The sequence below is a fragment of the Temnothorax curvispinosus genome, unplaced genomic scaffold (assembly GCF_003070985.1).
Source record: "Temnothorax curvispinosus isolate PA1 unplaced genomic scaffold, ASM307098v1 QBEX01001405.1, whole genome shotgun sequence".
NCBI classification, from domain to species: Eukaryota; Metazoa; Arthropoda; class Insecta; order Hymenoptera; family Formicidae; genus Temnothorax; species Temnothorax curvispinosus.
In genome coordinates this window covers 96300-121937 of record NW_020211185.1, presented here as the reverse complement: position 1 = coordinate 121937, position 25638 = coordinate 96300, and the positions used below count along the sequence as shown (strand labels likewise).

Below are 25638 nucleotides of genomic sequence, written 5' to 3'. Positions count from 1 at the left end.
GGTGTCCTAACTCTTACTAGAGGAACTCTAGTCCGAACGGTTTGGAAGCTCCAGAACGAATCTCTAGGGAGATGTTTATAAGCAAACAATGGTCGCGTTCAGCAGACCAAGCCACTCAATAGCAGTCGAACGTGATTGGCTCTTACTTTTAGAACCAATCAATCAACGCAGAGTGTTAAGACGAACTCAACAGTTGTGTCTGCTGAACGCGCCCAATATTACAACCCATTGTCAAGGCGTGTGCTTCGGTTTGAAGCTACTCGTGAGCGAAGTTCAGCACGCAACGGGTGTCTCAGCACGGGCGCAACAATATAATAGATTCTTAAGACAAAAACAGAAGCTTCCTCTATAAAGAAGCAAAAAAAGCATGTTAAATCGATACTCGAATGTATCAAAGTTCTCTCGAAAGTCTCGAAGTGTATTGTTGACTCTTTTCCGCGATGCCAATTGGTTCTTTCGCTGCTCTTAATTCATAAGCGACTGTCATGGCATACTTTGACAGTTGTGTGTGGATCAAGGAGTTAATAGTGTAACAGTAAGGGCTGGTCTACAATCAGTTGTATGTCGAAGTCGGATATCGGAACGTAGCCGATGGTCCAATGAGAGAAATTCTTTTTCGATTTTTCCTCATTGGATCATCGGCTACGTTCCGACATCCGACTCCGACATACGACTGATTGTAAAACCGACGTTAAAAAAGAAATTAGAGAGTCAAGATATTTATGTATAGATGTTGTTATTTTAGTAAAGTAAATGTTAATTCAACATTTTGCCCAACGCGGCAAAGTTGCAATAATCAGAAAAACATTTATCTCGAAGACAATTCGTAAGTGAATGTATCGAGTCCACGCGACAGATCATCGGCCACGTAAATATAGCAAAAGGAGGAAAAAAAGAGAATTGCGCGCGCGCGCGCGCACAAGAGGAAGAGTCGATTCAGAAAGGAGGTGGAAGGATGAGGGTGGAAGCGCGGAGAAGGTAGCGAGAGAGAGGATGAGTGTAGGTACGTTTCATTCGTTGTTGCAACAAAGGAGCCCCCGGGTGGCTTCGCAAACAGAAACCGGAGACCGTAGTCTGTGTATGAATTTCCGCAGCTGGCTACGGGAGACAAACAGATAGCTAGTTATTTCTGCATTCAACGGCTGAATGGCCGACGCGTCTGGAACGAGGCACCGGCGCGATACAAGCGACCATTATTGGCGAACATCGGCGGCGAGCGGCACGCTCGAAGAATTCCAGCGTTATCTTCGCCCGGCCGAGTTCGAGCTCTTCCTCCCTCCCTTCGCATTAGCATCACGAAAGTGATCTAATCGCAAAATTTTAAGAGAAAAAGAAATTGGAAATTATTGTAAAAAAAGCTTCTCTCTCATTAATGCTTTCTAACATTATGTAACATAGTAGAGAGAGAAAAAGAGAGAGAAGACAACTTCTTGTGAATCGGTTACAGCTAGAGCCCTTCCAAGAAGGAACAAGCTTAGCAATTGCTAAAGCAAAATAAAACTATGAACACGGTTCTTTGACTAACTTGAGAGCCCAAAATCAAGGACAAAGCAGTTAGCCAATTAAACTTTCTCATGCTCGATTTGACTAATATAAAAGCTAAATTTTTTTTTAAGGTTTACATTACAGCTACTGAAATAACGAGAAAAAGAGAGCGTACATTATACATATTACCAGCAAAAAATATAATGTTAAAATAGATTCTTATCACTGATCAAAGTACACGAAAAAAAATTAGCTAAATTTAGTCGTAAAATATGGATATAACTAACATTTTTTACAGCGAGAGCTATAATTTAACAATAGTAGCAAAATATTTTGTTCTCGCTGCAAAAAAAATGTTAATTATCCATATATTACGACTATATTAGCTATAATAGCTAATCATTTTTTTCCGTGTAACTATTTAAAAAATTAATCTCGCATCGATGATCACATCGAATGATAAAATCGCATTTCATCAATATAATCTCACAAATAAATTCTTTGCAGGAAGACAAGGTCTTACAAAATGTTGAAGCGACTGAAATATCAAGGGCCACGGCACAATGCGGTAATGTGAGGGAGTTGACTTTCTCGCTCTCTGTACTCTCCCTACCGCCCCGAGGCCATTTGGAAAATAAAGTGCGCTCATTCTCTTTCGCTCACGACTTCGACGACACATGGCGCGAAAGGAGAATGCCAGTCTTTTGTAAACGAAAACAGAGGCGAACGGTGTACGGTGTCATTGTCCTTTTTAACAGTGACATCGCGCTGGATAATTAAGTCTCTCAGAACGGCGGCGTAGAATGAAGACGGAGTAAACTAACACGACCATGACGAAGACAGACGGAAGAAACAAATGACAAACATGTAGACCGATATAGGAATGAGTCTAAAATTGGACACAGTTATCCATATTGCATAACTGTGTCTAATCTATATAATCATCTTAAAACATTCAAGCTTATATCGTACAATTTACCCTGTTTCGAATAAATCGAGAAAGTTTGATAAACTATTTTAGGAACATTGCATGATTTGGATAAACTTTGGTAGATTATAAAATCACCCAAGACAATGGCACAGAATGAAAACGGAATAAACTATCACGACTCGACCGTTACGAAGACAGACGGAAGGAACAAATGAAAAACATGTAGAATTGTATATCCCGGGAAAAAAAGATTAGGTGTATATAATTATTATATATGATTATATGTAATTATATATGAAATTTGGCGCTTTATATAAAATTATATATAGGTCCATATATTATTATATATGGGCATATATAATTCTAAATATAACTAGATATGAACAATAAATCATATATGCACTCATGTATGGATACATATAAGATTCTTGGAAGTATATATAACCCTATATGATTATATATGATTATATATAATTATACAGGCGATTAGGTAATGAGTCTAAAATTGGACATAGTTACACAATATGCTTAAATATATGCATATAACTAACTTCTTAGAACATTCGAGCTTATTTCATACATCAGTTTACTCTATTTCGAATAAATCGAGAAAGGCTTGATAAGCTATTTAAAAAAAATAATTTTGGTAGATAATTATAAGGAAATATTCATTTTACTCGTTTAGCTTATACATTTCTAATTATACATGTGTAAAAATAGCTCAATTATCTCAAATCTTCAAACTTAGAAATTGACCAAGTTATTCCACATTAATTTATAAATTTTCTAGAGTAGAATAATCGATTCAAAAATATCAAGAATTTTTTTGTTGAATTAATCATCTAATAATCATCTAACATAAAATTAATAAAATATATATCGATCGGAGTCGTCGCGATCGAGCAGACTTTTAATGCGGATATTTCAACGTTGCGCGGCGAGAAAGAATTTTTTAATTTCTAGACGCCGCGCTGTTGCGCGATTCGCGGATCGCAGCGAGTAAGGTTTTCGAGGTGAGAGAAGCTGAGCTGTAATCAATTGGTCGTAGCGGGCGGGAGAGACTTAGCATTACTAAGACTGGATGTAAATCATCCGGACAAAGCCGCTTAACGATCCGACAAAGGATCCCGCACGGTCCTTCTTTCGTCCACGAATTATAGAATCGGGAATATGCGCGCTGTTTCCCGCCTCTCCTTTCGTTTCTTTTATTTTTTCTTTTATTTTTTTTTTTTAAGCACCAGTCTTTCGAGCCGGTCCCTCTCTTCAACTCGCGGCAGCTTGGTCCAAACGTGCTTGGCCCAACGTGACGAAATTTATGGCCATTGGCAGCGTTGTCTTCGACGTAGAACAAATCTCTGGCTCAGGTCGCGCCGCGGATTCACCGATTTCGCGATTTGCGCGCGCCGACCGAATCGAATGCGTTGACTTTCGAATTTGTCGCTTGCTCTTTTTGCTCGTCTGCGACAGTGTCAAGTTTTTCGGCCCGTTTTTTTTGTCCATTTTTTTTCAAAAGCCGACGTATATCAGAACCCAGCAAAGAATTGGCGAGAACTAATAACAGAGCGCTTTAAATTTTATTGAAATCTTCGAATATATGTGACACACCGTTTGGGGAGAATTCTATTATACTCGCACACGAGACGAATCGATTTGCGTTTATTAGATATATTATTAAATATATTCGGTCTGATTGCTGCGAGATATAAAAATCGAAAAAAACAACAACAGTATTTGGACCGCTAAACGTTTTCCTGTTCCTGTTACAGGTTTCGATGGACGCCATGAAGTACTCTATGGAGGCTGACAAGTATCGCGCTGCCTATATGCCGCCCAGCACTCTAGCAATGAGCATGTACCCAGATCCCAAGTACCTGGATTCATCCAATGCTAAGGCCTACTGCCTGGACCGTACCTACTTGGACGCGAAAGCGTACTTCGAGCAGTCGAAGTTGTACATGGATCAGAAACCGACTATCGAATACAATCGACCCAGCTACGAGCCCAACAAGCTTTACGAGGAATCCAGCCCGGGCAGCATCGTCGGCGGTAGCGGGCCTGCAAGGTCACCGCCCGCGGAATCGCCAGACACGAGCAAGCAACACGAAAGGACGGAGCAGGGTTCGTCCAGCGCGAGTTCGACGTCAACGTCATCGGCCGCGAGCCCCGGCGCACCTCTGCCGACGGCTTACTATCCCGGATCGGTCCAACCCGGCGGCTTGCTGGCTCCGCAGATGGGCCAGTACCCTCCCGCGTACCAAATGTCACCGGCATCGGGAAGCGAGTCCTCTTTTCGACGACCGTTGGTCATCTTGTGACCCGATAGAGCGTAGCTCTGATCTATCTTCGAGGAGCAGTTGCTGTGATGGCTACCGCAGACTCGACGGACCGAAACGACGGTACCCGACGGAAACGCAGACTTTTCCGGATATTATCAGTCGCGGTTCCGATGATCAGAAGAAGGAGATGTAATTCCTCAAGAAGGATAATTTCCACGTGTCTCTCTGTGACCATGATGACCGTGGATTTAACGAGACGAAAGTTGAACGTTACGTATGATAAAATCATTGAGGAAAAATATTTATTTCTTAAAAAATCAAGCCGATTAACTAAAAACATTCCTGGATTCTGTCAAATTTTCCAACAATGACTATTTCCTCATCATAATGGCTATCACTGATTTGGCCGAAACTTGCACCAATCATCATCATCATCATCATCATCAATTATGAAGTCTTTTTGAATATCCTCGATTCTTTTCTATACAGAAGAATTCTAGCAATTCTTGAAAAAGATTCCGCGGTGGATTGAGTGCGCGATGAATGAAAATCTCATGAATCAATTAAATGAAATTTGAAGAAGTGAAAAAGAAGAGAACACCGATACTTTCTAAAATGGAGGTACCTAGGCAAACGATCTAATAAAAAAATTATTATATAGAAGACATTCTTAATCCAACATCTGCCGTTCGAGACGATCAACCTGGAAGAATTTTATCGTCTAAGAAAGATTAAGCATTTTCCTGACGGCAAGATATAATCAATATAGCGTCGCTCTAGCAGCAGAATTAAATCTGGCCAATGGACTACTTCGAGAGACGGAGAGACGACTGACGACAGTAACGTCGTTATAGATGACAACGAAGACCGGGAGGACTTTCGCTGTGTCGTCGGCTGACTAGTCTTGACCGAGACGTGTTGAGAATAAATTGTACATAGCCCCTGTGTAAATAGTGTAGCAAAAACTTTGTTTCTTCGCGATTTCCGCGCGTGAATTCGCTTTCTTACGGTCTCTCCATCCAGGAACGCTAGAGGCTCGTAATCTTTGAGAAGGATGCAGTACAAATGGAATCATATGAATTACAAGAGCTGTGTCGTGAGTGTTCGATCTCGTGGAAACGACGTAAGAACAACTTTCACTTTAATTTTTTTCCTTTCTTTCTATTTAATATCAATGAAAAGATAATGCAAAGCGCGAAAATTTTCTTCCTGTAAAAAGTTTTATTTAATTTTTATTCGCGTGTTACGCGAATAAAAACGGTCCGTTCTATGGGCAGATAAGTAGATAATGAATTTTATTCGTTTATTCGCGATCATGACGTCGCATTTTGCCGGTTAATCATTATCTGCTGTATTAATTTAACTATAATTTTACTGTTAATTGGACGATCAATTTAATGGTTTCACTTGCTTCAATGTGAAACTAAAATGTATATTAAAATGTATATTTATTATTAATTTTTAATATATTCTTCTACACTCGAGCACTTCTACAATCGAACCTTAGCCTAATTTAATAATTTTCTTCCATTCAGCCCTTCGTGTAGGCTAAATAAAAGAAAATTATTAAATTTGTGTGTGGGCTGTTCGATTTTCTTTTGTTAAGTTTTTCGCAACAATACACGGAAAAAAAATTATGCTGTATCAACAGCATCAGTATAATTGAGATAAAATCTATTGATTCAACATCAATATTAATAAACAAAAAACATCAGATAGTTGTTTTAATAATTTAAATATTTGACTCAATAATATCTAATTGAATTAACTATTTATATTTGTGGCAGCCCGTGACGTCAACATTTAATTGAAGCAACTTCATTTTTTTTTAATTGAACATTTTTTTGTGTAGGTCTTTCCGTGATAAGATTGTCATGTACCCTATGCCCAACCTGGGGAACCAGGCGGCGATCAAATTATTGAATAAAAACCAACGATTCTTATTGTTAGTTGGATTTGCGTAACTCGGCTCATTGGAGCAGCGCATATCTTTTTGGGGCATACTTTTATACCCGAGAACGGGCACCTGGAGCTACTTAGACGCCTCAGTGTTGAAAAAATGAAGCTCACGTCATAGTAATTATATAGTGCCTTTTTTTCTTTCGTTTTTTAAATATTTCTTTTATTTCTCCTTACTTTTTTCGGAAAATGTTGAGTAAATCTATATACATATTGTCCTCAAATACTGATAAATTATAGAACAATCCAAAATGTGCAATATGTAATTAATAACAACTACTTTTAATTGGGGTGTAAAAATAGCCCGAGGTCACTGTTTACGCAAAAAAATGAGACGCCCGTTCTCGGATCAAATATATCTATTAATTTATTATTAATAGATATATTTAAAAATGTTTTGTCAATTCGATTTTAAGTTTACGAAAAATCAATTAATTTACGAAAAATATAAAAATATCTAATGTTTTTCTTGTTGATTTTTTAATTATGAGAAGACCACGACTGGTTCTACTCTAGGATCTGATATAGTTACTTTTAATTTGTTTTTATCTTTATAGTGTCGGTCAAATCGATTTCGCGAGCGGGGAAAGTAAGCTATGGAAAAACATCTCGCTCAAAGAGTGAGACCTTCCTGCTATACGACGTGTAACCTTTGTATTCGTATCGTCACGATGAATCTTAAACTGTATCGATTATCCGCGTATAACATTACAAGCGACAAAAGTAAGTTATAAATATTGTACCGTAAATAAAAAATAAACGTTAAATATTATCCTTCGAAATGCCGTATATCAATAAATATACCTTTCAGTTTCAGTACAATAGCATTTAAGTATAAAATATTTAATTTAACTAAATAATTTTCGACAATTTCTCCTTACAAAAATAAGAATTAAAAAATAATCATCTCGATACTATGGAACTGTGTATAGCATAAAGCAACGTTCACCGTAGCGTATGATTATAAAGCATCTCTTAAGTAATCTTTACAAAACTTTTTTTTATATAAATTGACACAGAAAAGTAGTTTCCATGTACATCCGGGTGGAAAAAGAGATTCAGAGTTATGCATGAATGAAGAGTTAAAGGCCAGATTTTTGAAAGGATATTTCTAAGATATTATTCCGCTAAAGAAAAGTTTGTCTTGGCGGGAGTCCCTCGATTCAGAAGGACACTGGTGCAGTCTCGTTTCCACGCGACCCATTCAAAAAAAAGAACCTCGGTATTTATCTGCCTGAAAAAGCTTAAGGTGTTTTCACGGATTCGGGGAGTGCGAGCGGTGTGAAGGTGCGAACGAATAAATAGCTCGAGTTTCCAAATGGCTGTCGCGATCGCAGCTGCCGTTCTTTCCGTCTTGACAATGGGCGACGCAACGGCGGTCGAAGCCTTCTTAGTTTTTTCCAGTGTCGGCTGGAGCGTCGAGTTTCGATGCGCATTGTGCATTGGTGCATAACGGCCGCGATTTATTTTAGCGAACAGCGCGAGTAACTTTCGACCATTTCAAATATGAGAAATATAAGAAATTGAAATTTCTTAACTCTTTCTTTGTAAAAGAAGGTTTAATATATCGAGAAGTGTACCTATTAAAGATATTCAAAATGTAAAAGTTTTTTAGAAATTAGAAAATGCTTTAGAAAAGTTAAATATATAACTTCTTAAAAATATTTGAAAAACATTTACAAACTCCCCTGATTAATTATTTCAAGATATTCTTATTTAATTTATTTCAGAAAAGATTTGTGCGAAGGCTTGTTAGATGAAATATTTTTAAAACATTTTGGAACAATTTATGAGATACTAGTACAATTTGAAGAAAGAACATCTAAATAACGTAAAAAAACAATTCCAAATAAAACATAAATCTACTTTATAAAGAGATGAAAAAATATTTTCAACACCTTCTTTTTATCATTCCTGTCGAAAACATATAATCTAAATCCCGAAAGGGTTCATGTCATTTTAAAATGGATAGAGGAGTATCTCGCCAAAAGACGTAATGAATAGTTACACGTCACGGCGGCGTCGTTAACCCGCTTGCGGCCGGTGACTGGATAAAAAGAACGCGAGCCACAGTAGCATGCCCCTCGACATGCATGATAACAAGATACAAGCCGCGAGAAGAGTGATTAGGGACCCATGCACGACAAACTGACAATTTTCACCGTCATTATCCTCTCGAGAGGCATGCCTATTGTTTCTGATCCCAGGAGGATCACCTTAAACGCCCTTCGTCAGGCGTGCGCACTTCTGCAAATAGGAAGCGATGAAGAAGGATGCAGAACCTCTCCCCCTCTCCTCCCCTCCTATTCTGACCCGATGAAACCGGGTAAGTCCTGACACGTCGGGGTGCGGAGGTGGCTACCTTCTCATTAAATCCATTATACCAAGTGAACGGCGATGAACTTGACCTGAACGCCGAGCCGTCAGACCGGCTTAGACAGATCGTTTAGGTGGAATCTAAATCATCTGCCGTCCCCCCTTTTCCCACACCCGCGGGCCCGTGAGCGCGCCCGACCGCGTCACAATTCCCGACCGACCTCTCACGACTTCATTAGTACCTGCTGGCCTTGGAATGCACGGGATTTCGGATATCGGGAACGAGGAAAGTATGCGTGGATCCTTCAATTAACACCACACAATGACCACAAGGTATTCGATATCATCGTCATATAAAATGAGTCAGAAATAATACCGAGTAAAGTAAAAAAAAATTGAAATAAGTTCAATATTACTAGAAGTATTATAAAATTATTATAAGAGGTTAATAAATATTAATAATAAATATTAATAAAATTGTTAAAAGATAGCAATTTGTAGGTAGTATCATCTTATTTCTTCTCGAGAGAAAACTTAATTCTACAATTATTATATACGTATGTACGAGATTGTGAAGAAAATATTGATACTTTTAGTTACCAATCCCAATTTAGTGCCTACTTTTAATAAACATTCTTGAAATTATTAAATAAACAAAACCATTTAATTAATTACTTAAAACGTCTTCATTTTTCACCATCATATTTCTCTAATTGTTCACATTATGTTAATCAACGTTATCAGATCTCTATCATCATGCGTCACGAAACCCACAATATTCCTCATTAATAAAACGGTCATTAATTCAATCACTGCTTTCGCGTTTCGCCAACTAAATACTATCAGATAAATTTTCATACAAAAAGACATGCATTTCGTTAATTATCAGCTGCAATTTGTTAGTCAACATTGTGGCGTTATCCGATTACATTTACTGTCATTCAATTTCCACAAGAGTCATTAGAATGCATTAATAAAACAGTTATTAATTTCATTACACATTCAGCCAGATTTTCCTCACAATCAGACTCAATGGCTATTTACATGCCTAATAAAATTAATATTCGAGGACAAATTTTCCTTCGGCGCGGCATGCGATTATATTTCGGTTATTATCATATAATGTTAGTCAATACGATATTATTCAATTATCTTTGTTGCCTCTTAAGTCCCCATGTCATCCATCGATCTTTTTTAATAAAATGGTCACTAATTTAAATATAAAAGTTACATTTTGTTATTAAAATAAAATATTTGCTCAATATTAGTGTCTAATGTTAGTACTTTTTGTATTTGTATAAAAGAAGATATTAAAACCGTCTTCTCATTAAGATTATACAACAAAGAAAAGCCCGCGTTACGAATGGCGAAAGCGAAATTGCTTGGTCGGAATGTGAATCACTTCACGCTCTCGCGCTCATCTTTCAACGCGTAACTTTACTAGGATTATATCAATTCCGAATTATAATTGGATTAATTCAGTATCTTTTTCTTTTAAATTAAAATTATTATCTTGAAGGATTTTAGTGTATAACTTGGAATTTCTATCGATTTAATAATTCAATTGTTACTTCAAAGTAATCATGTTTCTTATCTCGCTTCTCCATTTGAAATACTAATCGCGCTCTTAGAGAAAGCCCGTATATACTAAACTGCGAATTAAATTCCCTTGTATCCACGAAAATTGGTAAAGCTATACCGACTGTAGATGGATCGTTAGATCGATGTATCCACACAGATTCTCCCTGTGTTAGCTTTGTCCCTATTGGGCGCTCACTGCTTCCAGCAAACAGAACAGCACACAGAAGCAAACAGAACTGTTCGATTCATAAACTGCACAATGACATTCCGAATTGAAGGTCCGGGTGTGAGAACCAAGGCAAGTTCACTTTTACCAATAAAGAAGTTATTTACCATCTCTTGTGTTCAGTGAATGGCGGCCCATCGATTGATGCGAGAGCACGCAGGCATGTCCAGATAACACGACAATGAGGAAAGTAAAATGGATTTCTGGTTCCAGGTTTATGTGAATACAGCTCGCTTCTACGTTGATTGAAATGTGTCATGAACAACAAAAGTGGCGGCGGTGTCAATTCACGTGAATTTCTCTCAACGTTCAATTATGCATAATTATTTCTTACATCGATTATACTTTATCAATTATTTCGCCCGTGATACTCTAATACATGTACAGATATAACCGAAAATCTTGACCCCTTGCGTAAGTGTGCAGTTTAATACTGATCGTATTGGGAAGTATGTATTTTTAAGATTAAGTACAATCAGAAGTAAGTCATGTTTCGTGTGGTTAACGAATTATCGCTCAATCTCGACACAGGGAACGAAACTCGCCCCGTGTTATTTGCCGAGTAATTATTTTCGATAGAACGAAACAGGTGCCGTTATTTAGACAAGTCAATCGTCGCCGGTGGCAGCAAACCACCGCCGCGGTTGTTACGCAAACATTCGCACAGGGGCCTACGCATTACGTTTGCGAACCGCCGACGACTATACCGGCATCGCTCTCTGGTCTTGCCATCAGGATTCGTGTTTGCATATCGATTTCGTGCACGCACAAACGCAAAAGTCATATTCGCAACAGTCAGAAATATAACACCGCTATTAATAGCTACTATTAATAATTATTTCCACAATTCTCTCAGCTAGTATTAATCAACATCTTAATAAAAGCTTATTTTGTCATTTATCAAGCTGAATGATGTTTCCTTACTACGGCGATTTATGTGTTCAGAATTAATAAACTATACCAATAAAAATAGATAGAAACTAATAATGCATAAATTCGTTGCGTTTCAGATATGTTAATTATCTAATTATATTATTATTATTATTATTATTGTATACTGCAAATAAACCGATTAACGAAAATAAGTGTACGAAAATAAGACTGTAAGAAAAATTAATTGTATATGATCGTACTTGCTTCCACATAAATAAAAGATATGAGAATAATACTAAATCTGCTACTAAATTAATATTTTGTGATTCTTACACGTCGGTTGTATACGAAAGTTCCGCGCGGTGCAGCGTTCCGTGAACAGCTATCGTGCATAACCATTCGCGTTAGGTACAGAATTTCTCGCGAACCGTCCACGAAAAAAAGTGTCAGTGTCCGCGACCCTGAACAACCTGACGCGGATAAATCAGTTTTTGCCACAATGAGCGATCGTTGAACCGATCTCGTCTCATAAGCGCCACGCGCCCAATCGCCTGTCTGTGTCATACGAGACATTGCGTTGGATGGAATAGCGTTATAGTAATATAATAATCAATAATAATAAATTATTCCGCTTCTTTCTCACTATGTGTATATGTATAAGATAACCACGACTTATGTTTCACTCATCAATTACTTACCATGAATTTCATTTTTGTAACCTCTGCACGCTTTACCTCTCGCGTGTAACATGCTAAATAAAAATAAACTTGATCACTTAAACATTATATATGCTCTTTTAATGATTGTTGATATTGTCTTTTACATTAAATAAATTCATATCTTTAATTAACGTTCAGTCAGCACTTATGATATGCATTTCCTCTATGGAACATTACACTCTTTTCTTTATCAAATTAATTTTTTTATTGCAGTTTTAATATGTCTTCATAAAATAAATTTGATAACTCATGAATATGCATTATTTGTAAACGTGTAAAATGGATTTCAATGATTTCAGGAGCTTTTCCGATTATTAAAATTAATATTGATAAACCGTGCGTGTGTTATTAATAAATAAACTCGTATCACCAAATAATAATTAATTAATTCGTCAATAACTGATAATGCGATGCGCTTCCAAATAAATAAAATTATTTTCAATAATCCACGAATCGCGCTTTTCCAATAAATAAAATTAGCTTTGGTTATCTGACAGCGTCCTCAATAAATAAATTTAATTTAGTTTCCCTGAACACGTTTATATAATGAATAAAATTGATACTGATGCATGAACGCACATTTTCAATAAATAAACTCCGTATTCGTAACATGTGTGTGAGGAATCGCTTTTCTCGAATAAATAAAATTATCTTCAATAAACTGATCGAGCCTCTCCAATGTAAAATTAATTTCATCTGGCTGACGTTTTTCCAATAAACAAATTTCACTTTAAACCATTGAGCTCTGAGCTTTCCTGATGAATAACGTAGATGTTGACGGCTCTTAACAATACGTTTTCAGTAAATAAAATTATATTGATAATCTCGTCGTGTCTCACAGATAACAATTAATTTGAGTTTATCAAGTAAATTTAATGATGAAATAAATTATTTAGAGAAATACGTTCCATATGACAAAATTAAATATTTTTGCAAAGATATAATTTATCTAACGTAAAATAATAGGTTTAAAAATATTAACATTTGCTTTAAAAATATTATTTAAAATAAAAATTATATGATGTTTGATTTTCCTTATTTAATTTGAAAAAACTCTGCGCAATATAAATATTATAATAAAATAACACGGAAAGTTTCATTGTTATTCTACTGTTTCAAAATTTAATAAATATAAAGTAATTTGAATAAAATAAAAAGCGATATTTCATTTTAAAATCAAAATTCAAAATTAATTATTAATAAAAACTCATTATCGTTATTAATGATGCATTACCAAGAGACGCGATAGCGTCAAATGTATTTTTCGTAAAGTAAAATCAATGTCATCAAAAAGTGTTATCTATTATCTGATCATTCATTTACTATCTTAATACTAACAAAAAATAATATGACTCACCATACCGATGTGGAATTGAACAGCAAATCTGAAGTAATGATCTGTAAAAAAAATGTTACAATATTATAAAATATTGTAGTTTTATTGTACATTAAAAATATATATACAAAAAAAAACCATTCCTACTTTTAAGGCATTCTTTATTTTATAAGTTTTTATTTTTTCGTTATAATACATTTCTTTAAACACACAACGCAAGATAAAAATTAGTTCCTCGAATAAAGTTAAGAGACAATTAAGGTTATTTTCAATCAACATATTCTAAATAGCTAATTAATAAAAAATGCAAAGATTAAATTAATTATATTAATCCACACGCGCGGAAAACCAAATTTATTATCTCATTGTCAATAGAGGTGGAATATAACGGAGATGTATATCCCACTTTTTCTTAGACGTCTAACTCATAATGTATTCGAGTCAACAATGTTAAATGCCTGTCAAGACGCGATGAATACCTGACTCGACGGCGCTAAATCATCCCGAACAGCTGAATAATTAGTCACAAGAGTGTAGCCTAATAAATGGATTTACTCACCAGTCTCCTCAGTCCCGCCGACGTCACCGCCCCGTCGTTCTCCTCGTTGCTCCAAACACTCACTCGCGGACACAAATCAATCGGAGCAACACGGCTAATTACAATCGCGCGGATACTAACTAGCGCGACACTCGATCTTTCGCTCGACTATTTGTACGGCACTCCCGAACAGACGACGCGAAACGCGAAACGCAACCGAGATCACTTTTTGCCAGTTTTTGCACGGCACTCCCGACGTTTACATTCGTTACACGTTCCATTAAAATTCGACATCCTTCGACATAAAATTCGAAATACACAATATCGACTTTGCGACGGTAATATACAAAAATTGCCGTAAAATATCGCAGGAAAGTTACAAGGCAAAAGAAAGAAGAAACAATTTCGCGTCTTTTATATTTTTGAACTTATATATTTACACTTTGAGCAATTTAAATAACTTAACATGTCCGAATCTGTTATACGATTCGATTCGTTGATTGATTTTGAAAAATTCAAGATATTACGGAATTACTTATTTCGATGCGATATTTGCATTCACATGAATAGGATAAATAATTCTAACACTTGTAGCGACTGTAGCATTAACTACATTAATCTCGTGCTTCTAATCTAATCTGTCGTACAATATTATACATGAGCACTATGAGCAGTGTGATTGCGGCTAATATACCGAGAATAATCGCGATCACTGCCAATTACTATTTAAATTGACTCATGCATACAATCTTATAAACGTAACGATCACGATCGTTAACTACAGCAATTTCATGCTACTAATCTACAAATAATGCAGAGAAAGACCGCGCTAACCACATTTCAATTAATTCATGCATACAATAATTTTATAAAAATTTACTAACGTAAAAAAGTAATCACGACATTAATGACAAAGATTTCATATCTCTAATCTATAGAACAAACATAGAATAAACATCTGATGTGAAAGATAATCATTATGTGCCAATCACTATGTACATAAATAGTGCTGTTCACTACACGTGTAAATATATTGTTATAAGTATATGAATATCGTGGTTAACTACTACATGTATAATAATTATGAAATATAATTAACTCATGCACATAATTAAAAAATTTTATGAAAAAATTTCCATTATCTGTCTATCATGAATAATGATTTGTTTTCCAAATTATATTACCTACTATGCCACAGTCGCACGGAATTCACTTCATGAAACTGTTATACATTTACATTTTATCGACGCAAAATATCGTAATCGCGCACACGAACGCCGCCTGATTTCTCTTTGCACTATCGATACATTTTTCCCTGATTTTTTATGCACCGCGATAAATCGCAATTTTGTAAATAACAAGCGTAACTTTTACAGAGCGTCACGAATTCGGCTCTAATCCAAACAATTGCAAGTAGCGATCGTAGCTATAATGCGAAAAGAGAAATTACGAACTGTTAATTGATTACTGTCGCATAATCTCAACTAATTAGCACAATCCGCGGAGAATTCGTCGTATACGAGTTACGAAAGATCCGTCGCGATATACTGAATAATTTCAACGCGTATTATGTATTAACGCCTAAGCGACATGTGTTTACCGCTAATTACTAATCGCGCGTCTCGATTAATCCGATAGAACTGCGCGACACTTCCGACATGATCCATACAAGCAAAATGCGACGCGTCTCAAAATGGCGGGGGAGACGCTTCTCGGCTAAAATATGAGAACCAAAACCTGACTTAAAACCTATGTACCTGTTACGTGCGATATAACCTCAAGGAGAGGTAGCAGATATAACCAAAAAAAATGTACCTGTGACGAGGATCGAAAATAAAATGCCACTAGCAATTGTCCATGATAATTAACGCACCGCCCGATTGTCAGATCGTCAATCTCAAATTTGTATGCGGCATTCGACTCCGATTGCTAATCTCGCGCCTCGATTAATCAGATTAGATCGCGCGACGCTCCCGACAGACAAAGCCAGTGACACGCGCCTTTATTAATAATTCGAATATGTTGGGAGAGATATGTTCATCGCTTAAGCGACGCCTCTATACCTGCTACGAGTCTCGAAGGATGCCGTTAATCGCAGATATCCACGCTAATTAATCGAATATCGTTATCCTGATCGTCCGTCGCCCGATTCGACGCTTGTAGGCGTCGGTTGAGTCGGTTCCGCTAGCTAGACGAGACGTATATGTATTCGTAGTGTAGTGCGAAAAAGACGCCCGCGCAGCCCGCCGCTGATGCGCTGATCGCGGGACAAGACGCGCCCCCCCTTCCTCCCCAACATCGAGCGTCCGATCGAAGCGCGCGATCGCAACGCTATATAACGTGACGACGATGGCACGAATCAAAACAAAGGCATCGCTCGAATTGGTAACGGGTAACGGGTATTTTTATAATTAGGATATTATATTCGCGAATTTGTCAACGCGATATAATATCTTAATTATAAAAAAATTGTCACACTTTCGTGTGTTATGCTTCAGCTTGACTAGAGCTTCCTCAAGTAATTCCCGTCAATATGCGACGCGATTCGATTTGTATAATGGCTTCTGCTCACAGGACGTGAGAACCAAAGTTTATTGGCTACTGCATCGCTTCTTGTCGCGCGGCAAGCGTTTCCGCGTCCTGTGGGAGCTGTGGGCAGAAGCCATAACATATTTAATGCTCAGTTATATACGTAACTGATAAATAAGATAGACTTCTCAATAGCTTTTTATTGAAATAAAATCAAGCGATAAACTCTGTTATTTTTGAGAAAACTGACTTTTTCGTCTCTCTTTTTTTCTTTTAAAAGTATATTCAAACGAAATTCCATTTATTATGTCGTATATCTAAAAGATAATATATTAGATGCTTTCCATTTACATCAAAACTCAGATAAATCTTACTTCTGTCTTTCTTCAACATTCATGTTAAAGAAAGACAGAAGTAAGATTTATCTAAGCTTTGATGTAAATGGAAAAGCATCTATTATATCGTATCTAATTTAAAGACTAATATTTTCGATTCGTTGAGATTCATATGAAAAATCTATTCTACTCATTGCCGTGTTATCAAACTCGAAACTGTGTGAGATACGCGACGCCGAATACGTGAGTATTATACATGTTTTCATTTTAGGTAATTGTTGTTCAGTTCCTCGCCGACTCGCACAACGAACGATCCGCCTGTTTTATTTTGTGCTCTTTTTTCCAAGTCGCGCGGTCCGGGCTTTAGGCTCCGGGCTCTGGGCCCATAAACAAACTTATATAAGCAGTAAGGATTTAAAGGAAATCAACAGTTTGAATTCGCCACCGCTTGCGTTATGTCTCAAGTTCTTGACTGGCTGGTATTCATATAGTCGGTTCTTATATTTAAGACCGTCTTAAATACAATCTTAAGATGTCATGAACCAATCACAGAGCCGTATTAGCATCTTAAGACATTTATACTTAAGTCGGTCTTGAAATAAGAACCGACTATGAATACCGGCCTATGATTGGCTGATTTGCTTACTGCTTGAGTTTTTCATGTGCCCGGGCCTTTAAGGTGTCGCGTGCGTGACGTATTTACTTTTATACATATCTGCGCGTTGCTCGCTCGTCTTGAAACGGCATCGCTCGCGATCGAGAGTGCGTCGCCGCGATTCTCGGATCAATTACGGTTACAAGCCAACAAAAACGATAATACTCGTAGTGTAATTAGCGGTCGGACCTGTCCCATAGCTCGGTGTGTTCGATCGCGCGATCGACAGGCGACGCGACGCCGCGCGAAGTAACCTCTCACGCTCTCACTGCCCGAAGTGCCCGACGTTCAACGGCGCGAAGTTGCCGCGCTTCATCGCTCGAAATTTTTCGTCCGTTACGCATATTGAAACGCAGCGAAGCGAGCGAGTGCGAAATATCGTTCGGACGTCCGAGACGGTTACGGGAACGCAGTACAAAGTGGCGCGCGTTCGCCGTGTCACGTTAATTACGTACAGTGACGTACACGATCCGAGATTTTCGTACCGTCGCATCGCGTCGTCGTGTAACGCCAAACATGAGCGTCGCGAGGCTGGAGGTGGAGTGACGGACGTGCGTCCACTGCGTCCATCGCGTATCGCGTCGCGTTTCGCGTTCTGCACCGGTACCGAAGGTACCGCCGCGTCGGGAAACTGCCGGACAAAGCGACGTGTGATCGTCGTATATCGCGTTGTTTAGTACGCGCGGATGTAATTAGTTTCCTAACGACTCGCGTCGCGTCCGTGTGAGCAAACGCACCAGGGACAATAAAGGAGCCTCCAATATCGGTAAGCAGATTATTCGTTTGTCGTTATTAATTTTATATGTATTTAAGAGACATTCGATTATAATTAAAGATGTAATTAATTAGTTTCCTAACAACTCGCGTCGCGTCCGTGTGAGCAAACACCAGGGACAATAGAGGAGCAGCTATCGGGTGATGGAGAAGCTTCGGCATCGGTAAGCAGAATATTCGTTTATCATCATTAATTTTATATGTATTATAGAGACATTCGATTATAATTAAAGACAAAAAAATGTTGTCCGAACAAATTTTATACTTTCAGTCATCTTTTATTCATACTTTGCAAAATTTTTGTTTCGATTTTTTTTTATTTTATGCGCATATTAAAGCGACAAATTTACTATACAAATTATTTACAATTTGCTGAAAAAAGATTAAATTTTTGTCTGTATTTATGTGTGTGATGTTAATATATTTTAAATAATTTTGTATATTTTTGATAGGACCATTGCACATTCAATCGGGCACTACAGCTGCAGTCTACAATAATGGTGAGTTTTATTTTATACATGCATTTATATTCTAAAATGATTAAATTAATTCTTCAACTAAAAATGCCGTATATATGAAATGGAGATACTAAACTATAGTATCGAAAGTATTGCGATAATAACATGTATAATTTTAAACTGATTACAATTCAGTGCAACATTATTATTCCAACATATGCATAGATTACTTTTGATGTATTAATATTAATTTGGATTTGTTTTATTGTATTACTGCGATCAACTTTATTAATATATTTAAATCTCGTTTTAATTGGATTGGAATTAATAATTTATACAATACAATTTATTAAAAACGTATAAAAACGCAATGTACTTTTATTTCATGTTTGTTTCGGTAATTTTGAAAAATTATTTTAATGTAGTGGCCGAAAAATATAAATGTAACGTTCATATTGCTATTTTTCCGTGCTCAAATATAGCTTTAAATTTAATTACAAAAACGGTGTTTAAAACTAAATATTAATAAAAGGTTTTGAAAAAAAGAAAGATACAATCACATTTTTTTTTAATGTCGATATTTTTTTCAACGTGAGGCATTAAAGCGTGTTATTGAGTGAATTTTACTACAAAGCAATGCAACAATTTCTATTTCGTACATGTACATGATATACTCGAATAACTTTGACTCATGCATTCGCAAAACGAGAAAGATGTCAATTTTTAAATATGCTGGAACGTATATTAGGATCAAATGGAAGCATTGTACTTTTTAAATGTATTTAACTATACAAAAATGAATATAACATCCTTTCTCAAGTTTATTTAATCGGCGGGACAGGTAGCGTCGTAAATTTTTATAAATCAGATGTTAAATCGTGCACGGAGTTTCTCACGGCGCCCTGACTTCACTGAACGGTAGCACAATGGCGTTCATTGAATTAGAAACGGGACGGTAATGGCATCATGATCATCCGTGATTCATAAATCCGCACGATCCGCGTATTTATTAAGCCGCCCATAAAACATCCATTTAATCCGGCGTTAAATCAAGTTCGCGCCAAGTGTAATGCTCGAGGGTGATCGTGCTAGAAAAGTCGACCCGGCCGGGGCCGAATGGCCGGGGTCCACCATACGCGCGTCACCGTGTCTAGCCCGGTCGGGCCCGCATACGTGCGCTATAATAATACGAGGTCGGTGTTGGTGAAGGACCTGCCGCATTGTGCAGCTGCATTCCACGATGCCACGTTTCTTCGACTCTATCCTCCTGCCTTCTCTGCCCCCTCAGTCCCGCCCCCTTCCCCTCTCCTTTTGCTTTCTCCGATCGCGTTCCCCATATCTTAATTCTCCGCAGCAGCATTCGACCTAAGGTGAGGTTTCACGGCTATTGTAACGAGAAGTCATCTGTGAATGTTGACTTAGTGACGTCGGACCAATATTTGTCTCAGACCCCGTCGAGCCTCTTCTGACTTGTTTGGTGGGAATGAAGTATTAAATGTTAATACACGATGTGAATCCACACGCTCTTACAAATTGACTAAATACGATTGGCTAATATAAGCTCATAGATCTCTTTCTCATGCGTGAAATTTCTCTCTGCAGATGTATTGATCAATTCTTCGCCAATCATCATTAATACTATTTGTATGAAAATCCCTTTATTGATACTTTCGAAATGAAAAAATGAATTCTCATAAAGAATTTCAATAAATATTATAGAGTTTGTTTCTTGTTTTATTACATTTTCAATTATTAAGAGCCGCTCTAGAGAAGGAGGAAATTTGTAATCGTGATAGAATGACATCTCTAAAAAAGTAGACTGAAGGTAGAGGAGCTGAAGAGGAAGGGTCGATGAAAAGCACACGACCCTACGATGAGATGGCTTAGCTAATTCAGAACTTCGGTCGCGTCGCTTTGAAATCGACTCCGAACTTGTATCCGTTACGACGTTCTCGGATAGGTACTCTACATTGATGCATAATGTCCTTTTTTTCTATGCAGTCATTGTATCCAAATAATCTAAAATTCTTTGATTTATTTGTTCGATTATTCATGAAATTATTGAATCGATTAAAGTTAAATTTTATTCGCTAATATTTGTCTATTTATTTATTTATTAATAAGTAGACGTTTTTGAGAAAGAAGACGGTTTTCGAGTTGTTCTAATTTTTGTATGCTATTGTTGAATTAAACAATTTTATAAATTGGATACCCAATTTTCTCGATTAATTTGACACATTGCAAAAATACTTTCGCTTTAAAAAGAATCCTCAAAGCTGCTAATCTTTTAGTGCCGCGTATTTTTCGAGCTTTCTTGTGAGTCCGATTCGCACAATTGTACTGTACGTTTAAAATCCTCGGAGGAGGAATCACGTCGCGACGACGATCGTATTTCGCTCCCCAAGAACGCCCTTAATAACGTCGCGCCCCATGGCGAAGGGCAACCCTCGCGTTTTGTCGCGTCGAAAAAGGACGTGGCGGTTTTATCTCGCAGCGAGACGACTCTTGTAGGGTAAACAGTATAGTTGCGAGGAGCAGCACGATTATAATGAAACGGAGTTATACAGAACAAGTCTCAAGAGAATCCATTTGTCGTTATTTAATAATTCATGAAGAAACGAACGTGAATTTAACAAATTTTTACATTGTCTTGAAAGTATGAAGCCTCTTCATTTTTATAGAATGAATTATCATATATTTTACGGTGTATTATGTGTAGGTACGGTGTGTTATGTTTAGATATATCTATTATACATTTTTTAAATTGCTATATGAATCTTAAGCAGTTAATTACAATTGTTAAGCAATTAAAAATAATAATTAATAATGGACAATAATAATGTTCATAATATCATATTACATCATATAATATATATTATCGTCATATATGTATTATTTCACTGTATTGGAGGAAATTTTTATATTTTTTTCCCGCACAAAGTGAGACAGTTTTCTCCCTCGAGATAGACATAAATCCCAGATTACTCTAATTGCTACGGGACTCGTTATTGTGCTATATTTACTGTTACTTATCTGATAGATCAGCCCGGGTAGTGGCAGCCCCAATCTGTGGCATCCAGATAACGCGGATCCGCGGTCGTCCGTTGCCGATCATTACTTTATTCATTTCGCGCGTCCCTTTTCCCCTGGTTCCCTCTTCCGCCCCCTTTTCACGCTCGGACCGCGCGATTTAAAAGCTGTTCGCTCGCGCGCGCGACGCGCAACAATGACGCCCTTCTTTTCGATTGGCCACAACCCCTGCACCCATAGACACCATATCCCGGTATATCCAGGATAATGACAGAGTTCCTGTCGAGTTTCTTCTTTAAAGACGCGCCATTCTTTTGCGAGCACGATCTAAATTAATTGACGGCCGCTCGATTTACTCCGCACTCGGGCGAATCGAGATCTCCGAGCGTTTGCTGCGTTTGTGCATCAGGCAGGCAATCTCAACGATGCAATTACGAAGTAATAATTTAATATTCGCTAACAAAGATTGTAACGATGATAAAAGTTCTACCGCTAGGAAAGAATGTATAATCGAGGAATCAGAATGGCGGTAGTATAATACGAAAAATAGGACTCACAATATAGGTAATTCACATTGTTCAAGGAAATTCCTCAACACGTTTTTATCCTTTTTCTCATACGGGTATAGAAAATACAAAGAATGCGGAGGTGCATTCGTCACATTCTGTTTTATAAAAACATACCCACGGTTACGCGCGTGATGTTTATCTCCGATTTATAGTCTCCCGCTCGTGCAGTTTTCACGGGCGATCCAGGAAAAACACTCGATGTCTCGCGAGACGGTACGGAACGCGAAGTCCTTGATCCTAACCGAAGGTCCACCTCGGAGTTCTGTTCGACGACATTCCCCCTCCCCTCCTCCCTCCCTTCGGACCCTACGATTCGATAGCCCTCAGGTATCCCCGCGTGTCTCCCTCGCAGCTCGCCCGTAGTTTTGCATTATCCCCATTACTGCTGATTCACACGTCCTCCTTTGTGGCCTTTGTGAACCGCGACAATGCGCGACGGAGCTCTTCCTCCGCCTAGCCGCTTCTTCTTGCCTTCGTCCTTTTTTTTGCGTCACGAAAATACGAACGGCCCCGGTAAGAGCCAGGCGGATGACAAACGACGGCATACCCCATCGGCTCGATATAATATGCACCGGTCGAACTTGGTCGAGGATATCGCTTTGACCTCGTCCTAGTCGATCCGTTTTCTTTCTTTCTCCTGCCCCTGCCCCTGCGCTAAGTGTCCCGATGGTCAAGCAAGATGCCTTATACGGTAGCATTAGGGTGCACCGAATAAAGGCTATAATAGCAGCGGACTTATTCACGCACAATGTTCATACAAGTCGACAATTTGTAATAGAATTGTGTATCCGCGCAAAGTCTACTAGATTTCTTCCAGTGTGTGCCCATTATAATCTTCCCTTCGATATATCACGTTGTTCAATTTTGTTTAGGACTTTAATAATAAGATTTCCAATAGGATCCTCCAACGTAGTTATCACGTTGAATGCAAACTGTTGTATCGATTTAAACGCCAGAGCACCGTCAAGGAACGAAAGCGCAGTATCCATTCAATTTTTATCGAGTGCTTCATTTATTTATCGTCGGTTAACATCTTCCGAACGTAACGCTGTCGCAACTTACGCCTCCGGCGCGCATTTATCGAACGGACAAATCAAATTAATCGGGCTCGCGCCGAGCTGCTTGCGAAGAGCCCGAAAGTAGTTCGCTTCCTACGAGAGTGTACGAGCCACCTCGTCGCAGGTCTCCAGTCGCGTTCCAATTAAGCCACCTTACGTGAAAGTACCTGGTGATCCGGTCGCATTGTGGCCTCTTTGAAGTCGGCCCGTCCGTTTTCGGATTCCGCAGCGGGACGAGGGGGCCCGGGGAAGGGTGGGTAGGCCGAGGGGAGTCCCCCGACGGGAATAAAAGGTGGCCGAATAACACCAGTGGCCTGCGGTAGACACCCACTGAGAGTTATTAAACGGCCTACAATGCTTGTTGCCGCGTCACCCATCTCTACCGGCATCCGTGCGCACCCCGGCACCTTCAGAAGCCGTAATCAAATTCGTGGGGCGATAATTCGACTCGAGAGAGGATGCTGCAATGATAGAGCCGCGAGATCTCGCCGCCTTTCTCCCGCTGAATGCCGACTCTGCACTTTGTTCCGTCGAACAGGCCGTACCTCGCGGCGCGGCCGTACGTCCCCTACGTCGTCCATAAGACCTGCCGATCATGTGCGCGGTACGGACCAATCAACAAAGCAATTGACGGGTTTCTTTCTCTCTCTCTCTCTCTCTTTCTCTCCCTTCCTTTTTTCTGCTTGCCATTCCGCGAAAGATTACCGTTTGACGCAGTGCGCAACTATAGAAATTCATGTCGCTCTAGGTATATGAGAAAATTTGTTAGCTATTTGCAGTTGTTAATATGATTTACTACTTCACGCAATTTATAATAACAAAATTTACGTAATTTTAATGAATCAGCGGGTCGATTAGAAGTGTTAATTTTTCTATCGTCGGACAAAGTCCAATGTAACTATCGAAATCGGTTTGACAGATTAAAATCGCCGGTTGTCAGTAGCTTCAGTGGTGATAGTCGCAGTTGTTAATATGATTTACTACTTCACGTAATTTATAATAACAAAATTTACGTAATTTTAATGAATCAGCGGGTCGATTAGAAGTGTTAATTTTTCCATCGTCGGACAAAGTCCAATGTAACTATCAAAATCGGTTTGACAGACTAAAATCGCCGGTTGTCAGTAGCTTCAGTGGTGATAGTCGCAGTTGTTAATACGATTTACTACTTCACGCAATTTATAATAACAAAATTTACGTAATCTTAATGAATTAGCGGGTCAATTAGAGGTGTTAATTTTTCCATCGTCGGACAAAGTCAAATCTATCGAAATCAGTTTGACAGATAAAAATCGCCGGTTGTCGGTAGCTTCGGTGGTGATAGTCGCAGCGAAATCGCGAGAGATGTTGCTATGTTAGTCGCACCGGTAGCAGCTTTTGGCAGCCATATGCCGCGCGCTCTTTTCAGTAGCCCGGGTGTTCATTATCGAGAAGAAAGGCGGGAATAAAGGAGGATCAGAAAGAAGACGAGATGCCTTGTGCGCCTTCGCTTCCTTCTGTCTCGATACCCGGGTATACCGGGTGTGTATGCGCGTATCGTTTGTAGCCCGTCGGCCACCTGGGAGCGAGCGATCGGCCGATCGAGAGATCGAACAATCGTAACGCACAGTCACGATTGGCTCGAAAGAGCAGCGGGGAACGGAGAAAATGAGAAAATTGAACGCGCGCGAGAGGAGGACGGGAGGAGACGGCGTTGTCGTTATTATTATCGCGGGTAAGGCCCACAAAACGGGGCCGCTTCCATTCGCGCGGAACTCCGTCGGCGGATTGATCGACTGTTGTTTAACGATACTCGATTACGGGCCCGTCGGCCCCGCCGAAATTGGCGGCTTCGGGACCACCTGTAACGATCGCGGAACGAATCGCGCCACCGGGTAGACGTCTGCCGAAACCTTTCCCGCGGTTGCGTTCATTGATCGATTTTGCATTGATCAACTTTAGTATACAGCTAACACATCTATATTAGTGTGAGAGAGTATTTTATTATCTT

General features: G+C 38.6%; 1 protein-coding gene across 1 annotated transcript; it reads left to right on the top strand.

The window, feature by feature from the left end:
- The first annotated feature begins 4154 nt into the window (after nt 1–4154).
- Nucleotides 4155–6858, top strand: LOC112463234. The gene has a single exon (XM_025029495.1). The coding sequence runs from the start codon at nt 4189–4191 to the stop codon at nt 4729–4731; it is 543 nt and encodes a 180-aa protein (XP_024885263.1). The 5' UTR covers nt 4155–4188; the 3' UTR covers nt 4732–6858.
- Nucleotides 6859–25638: the final 18780 nt, after the last annotated feature.

What these genes read in the sequence shown, in the direction of transcription:
- LOC112463234 (XM_025029495.1), top strand. Translation starts at nt 4,189, where the DNA reads ATGGACGCCATGAAGTACTCTATGGAGGCTGACAAGTATCGCGCTGCC.